This window comes from Cyprinodon variegatus, unplaced genomic scaffold (assembly GCF_000732505.1).
Source record: "Cyprinodon variegatus isolate N-32 unplaced genomic scaffold, C_variegatus-1.0 Scaffold346, whole genome shotgun sequence".
NCBI classification, from domain to species: domain Eukaryota; kingdom Metazoa; phylum Chordata; class Actinopteri; order Cyprinodontiformes; family Cyprinodontidae; genus Cyprinodon; species Cyprinodon variegatus.
This window is the reverse complement of record NW_015150799.1, coordinates 1-5509: the sequence shown is the minus strand read 5'-3', so window position 1 is coordinate 5509 and position 5509 is coordinate 1. Positions and strand designations below refer to the sequence as shown.

Here is a 5509-nt window from a genome sequence, read left to right as displayed (position 1 = left end):
AATAAACCAACCCACTTGAATATTTTAACAGAGATGTTATAACTCTGCTTTTAAAACAACGTTATGTAAATATTCTCATAGGTCTGTCAATTTGGATTAAACGTTTTTCAATTCTATCTCATAGATTGTAGCAAATGTAAAACATTAGAATTATTGCTGTAAAAACATCAGTGGGATTAGCAGAGTAATGTTTTTTGGAGAATCTATTAACAAATTAAAGACTGAAAAAAAAATCTCCATACACTTTGTTGTGTTATCCATTATTACAAATTCCCCACAGAGCAAAGGCCTGGAAAGTCTTTAGGGTTAACACATGCTGAAATTATCCATGAGCAAACCATTCATTATTTAGAAGCTTTTGCTCATTTAAAAAGAAAAAAAAAAGGATTAATATATGATGGCCACACGGTGTCAGTATTGACAAAGTAAAGTTTTGAGCATTCCTGAAGACTAAGTAGCATTGGGCATCCTTTCGATAATGAACCCTTCTGATTCTGTCAAAAGAGAGGGCTCAATCTAAAGTTCTTCTGGATTAAATAGTCTGTTCCCTTTTATTTTTTTCTTTTAATCAAATTTACTATAAATGTATCACAGGGTAATTTGAAAACCAGTTTATAAATATCAAACCTATTAGGTTGAATAAAGGTATTGTCTTTTAATAGAAGTAATTTGTAAAAATGTAATTAAAACACACACATTCATCCAGCACCTGATGCTGCAGATATCTAAATATGTTACTGAGTTCACTGTTAGCTGCCTTGATGTTAGAAATTTCTTATTTTGCACCTTACTGGATTATTATCATTTTAAGGTACTATTTGCAGTTATTTTTGAAATTAGACAGACAGCAAATGTGCTTGGGGGGGAAGATGTGTCGCAAAGATCATTAGGCCAGGACTCGAACCTATGACAACCACCTCCAGGACCAAAGCCTCTATATATGGTTGTGTGACCATTACTGTTTTTTGTATCTTGAAACAACCTCCTCTGGCAGCCATTAAGTAGAATTTGTGATTAAGTATATATATATATATATATATTTATCTCATCAAACATTATGATTCATGTGAATAGCCAATGTTATCTAAACATTACAAAGATAACAAGACAGCTCCAGTTCTTTCAGAAAGTTTGTCAGGCAGAATTAGCTTCTAGCCTTGAAATCAGTAATAGAAAATAAACCCAAAACTGACAGGAGCAAGAACCTCTGGAATGTTAGTCCTGTTTTCAATTGATTTCCAACAGCCCTCCCCTAATGGAGACATTTCAACGTGCTGAAATTTAATGGGGGGGGGGGGGGGGGGGATAACACAAACAGAAGAGTCCAAACTTTTAGAAATGAATCTAAGTTTAATCATTGTATTAAACAGTCAGTTAAGATATACAGCATAGTCAACAATCTGGAAAAATCTGAAACGTTTTTTTTTTTTTTTCTTTTTGTATTGGTAAATATGACAACCAATTTATTACAAACCTTTATTTAAAAAAAACTCAGCTGCCAAACAGAACTCCGGTGGAAAAGAAACAACAGAGCAAATATAACACTAACCAGAACAGTCTACAGCATCATGACACCTAGCCTTACTATGATTTTAGAAGGTTTTCTGATAGATAGCTTACATCTTTGGACACATTAGAACCGTTACCAGGAGCACAAACAGGTTAGTTCTCAGTTCCTTTTATTGCCTCCTTGTTCTTCCTCACCTCCTGAAGCTTCTTATCCTAGTGAACATTTCAAAACAACAACATTAACATTAAATTTTTCATTTTTGGATAAATATACAAGAAAATATCTGGACAGAGATTGAGGAGCTTACCTTCTCCTTGAATTTCTCGTTGAGAGCTGCCATGCGAGCAGAGCGGTTCTCTTTGTTCGCCTCAATTTTCTGGTTGAGTTTCTCCTGTGTCTGCTTGCTGAAGTTGCAGCTTTCTTCGATGGCCTTCTGGATCACCTCCTTCTCATGCTCTCGTTTCTCAGCCAAATGTTTGAGAACTTCGGCCTCGTGGCTCTAATGGGAAGAGAGAAGAAGCCCTTTGTGTTTAGATAAGAAATTATGATGGCTAAAATATTTTCTTTACTATTAGCCATTTATGTTGTATTTATTTCAGATACCCTGCGTCTCAAGTCTGCAGCTTCCAGTTTCTTCTTAATTTCATCAAGAGAAGTTTCCCTTTTCTTGTTGGGAGACAATGGGAACTCCACCTTGGCATCAGGAGTGGAGGGGCTGAGGATGACCTCAAATGCCTGGCCTGACGCACGCTTGCTCAGCTCCTTTACTAGAATGTCTGTAAAACAGGAATCCCATTTACTGTTTTTTAATTCAGTGGTGATCTAATTATAGCACATTTGTTATTTAAGAATTATAATACAACGTGAACCCATTTACATTTCAAATAAAGTTTTACTTTATTTGTTTACCAACTGACAGATTATCAAAACTTTGTGCAGCCAAACTATATGAAATGAGAAAAGGCCTTCATTCCTAAATTCAGATTTGGCATAAAAACCTCAAAAACAATTTTTCAGAAATAGTTTTTTTTTATTTTATTTTTTTATGTTGGTGATCTGTAAATGCTGGTCATGATGCAACTTTTAGACTTACCATCGGTGGTATCCATTTCTGCAGAAAGATTGTCTTTTAATCGCCTGCGGAAAAGGAAGACAAAGCAACAGAAATTAGTACTCTCTTATCCACTTGAATGTAAGCACTAAAAAACTCTGCATTTTACTTAAAACAAGGCTTTATTTTAAGGAGACAGTAAAGTATGCACACCTTTCTAACTTTAGACCAATGAAAGTACGCCAGTAGAGGGAGCTAGAGTGCAACCCTATCAGTAAACATTTACATGGGGAAAATAAATAAAATACATAAACAGTCTGATACCCTGCTTTGGTTACTTATCTGAGTAGTAAGAAGAGTCATTCATGTTATTTATTTTTGGTGCTGGTGGCTATATATACTCGTTCACCTTTTTTGTTGTTTTTTTCCCCCCGAATATTATAGCTAAATGGTTTTGTTTTAATAAATATATTCGGACCAGGCAGGCTTCTAATGGTGATGAACTTGGTCTTCTAACAAAAAGTGATTTTTCAGTTAATTTTTACTACTTAAATTTCAACAAAAACTCATATTAGTAAAAATCTAACATATCTTTAACAACTCATTAAATTGTTTATAATTGAAGTATTAATGGATAGAAGTGTTCTATTTTATTTTTTTCAAGATAAACTGTGATAACTGATGTTAAGTCCTGATGCACTACTCTGATATAAGATTATAAAGTTGGTTGAACATGTATAACTTATATACTTACCTTTCTCTCTCAGAGGCTAATTATCAGAAACGGTATTAATCACGTTTATCACTTTTATGGGAAAATGTTTGCAGCTACTTGCAACAACATAAAATTTATTATGATTTTTCTGTAATTTCTCTTTTATAATGGAATGCTTATATATATTTTGTATTAACTTCACAGATTTCTCAAATGTGTTTTTTTTCCTTCACTGTAGTTATTTTAACTTTTTGAAATGAGTTATTTCCATTTTTTTTCCCTCATAGGCTTCCATGTACCTGTTCACGTTGCAACTGAAATGCATACATTTCCTCACTGTTGAACAAGAACGGATATTTCCCTTCTAAATATGTTTGGCTATTTACTTCTTAAAGTAAAAAAGAAATACCTCTGGGCTTTAATTAGAAAAGCTTTATGCAATATTTAAATATTTAGGTGTCCCTAATAAAGAAAAAAAAAAAATACATTTCCGTATCAAAACCCAAAGCTGAGTAAGGGAATCTATGAGTTTTATAGAGCTACTGAGGTGGAGTCCAAATTAACATAAAGAGACATAATAAAAATGACAAACATGTACAAGTTACAGTCAGGGCATGGTAGTATCAGCAGTCACAACTGGCTTTCCATCGTTTAACGCCTCAATCTGTTATTTGTGCACAGCACAAAGTTGCTTCACGTGAGAGAAAGGGGGTTAAAAGCTGAGCAGCAGCAGCTAGAGGCTGCACAGTTTTTTTCGTGCAAAAATGGCGGGGAGGTGCAGCAGAACTGGCTGCAGATTTTGTTGTGTGTATAGAAGGAGGGGGGGGGGGGCTTGACACAGTATTTGTAATACCTGGAATACACAAATGTATGATACTACACCTGCACACAATTGCAAGGCAACAAATAATGAAGGCGCCGAGTCTACGAAATGTAATTACACAAATAAAAACATGAGAAACGCAGAACATTAAGTGGAACAAAAACAGCACGTGTCTGAGTCAATGTTTGTGTAAATTAGCTAATTGACTTTACACGGTTAGATACCACCATAACATGAAAAAAATGCTCAAGCTTTTTACAGTGTAGTTTTTCTTCATGTCCTGGAAAACCTTTTTTTTTTTTTAATGGAAGCCATTACCGTTTCAATTTCCTTACATTTATAAAGTTAGTTTATAAACGCTTAATAAAAGCCAGAATAAACGGTGAACAACGAGTATTAACGCTCCCAAAGCGTCTTTGGGCGCTCATTGACTGAAGTAGATACTGAAATGAGAGAAACTGTTCTCACCGTCAAGTGCAGCTCGACTTGAAAAACAACGAACCTTCTTTTTCACCTCTTGTGCTGTCTCTATTCAAACCGCCAACTTCTGCACCTTCGCGCACAAAGCATCTACAACGTCACTGCGGTAGACGTGATCTCATTGGTCGAAACCAGCCAATCACCGAAGCTTTTACAAATCGGAGCGCGCCAGTAGGAAGTAGTGCTGCATAAAACGGTTTATCCATGTTTTCCTCAGTTGGAGCAATTTAATATATTAAATTAACAAATCTTTATGAAGTTAAGTACGTCTTTATTTTATATATTTCCATACAGTGGTCCAAATGAAATTGCTACTTTGATGTAGCTTCTAGATTTTACATAAGAGGTAATTTATGTGTAAAAAAAACACATAAATTGTTATGTTATTATGTAACATAACAATGTTATGTAAAGTTATGTAACTTTTTTCATGGAGTCTGCCTGTTTTTACCATTAAGGTGTGCTTTTCTACAGGTATTTTAGCACCCACTCATGGTTTAAAGCATGCATCTAGGATTAATTGGTATATCTAAAATATCTTATATGTAACTGAGTAAAAAAGTTGTTTGCCCTGTGTCTCTTTGTTTAAATCTACATCCTGATGATATACAGCATTTGTTCTTTGTTTTTTTACTGTGTATGTGTGTTTGTATCCAGGTTTGTCTAAATGTTTGTCTAAATGTATTTCAATTGTGGATTTTGTTTCTCTAAATCACACTGTTGACAGTATGCAGTGATGCAAATAAATCATGTCCCATTTTGTAAAAACATGTAGCTGCCTGGAGTAATTCTGTAGGGATGTTTTAATGCTTTAAGTGGGATGATACACTTCATTTAGATATACTGGCTTCCCTGACAATTTTTCTTCTTACTCCAAATGCACATTATTTCAATGGAGTCCATTTTCTTCAACATATATTTTTTAATCTA

At 34.4% G+C, this 5509-nt stretch overlaps 1 protein-coding gene across 1 annotated transcript; it reads right to left on the bottom strand.

Moving 5' to 3' along the window:
* Nucleotides 1–1330: 1330 nt before the first annotated feature.
* Nucleotides 1331–4682, bottom strand: LOC107091647 (stathmin-like). Its single transcript, XM_015385696.1, has 5 exons — nucleotides 4568–4682; nucleotides 2604–2647; nucleotides 2114–2286; nucleotides 1818–2009; nucleotides 1331–1722 (listed from the first exon to the last, which is right to left on the bottom strand). The coding sequence occupies exons 2-5, from the start codon at nucleotides 2617–2619 to the stop codon at nucleotides 1663–1665; spliced, it is 441 nt and encodes a 146-aa protein (XP_015241182.1). The 5' UTR covers nucleotides 2620–2647; nucleotides 4568–4682; the 3' UTR covers nucleotides 1331–1662.
* Between the last annotated feature and the right edge of the window lie 827 nt (nucleotides 4683–5509).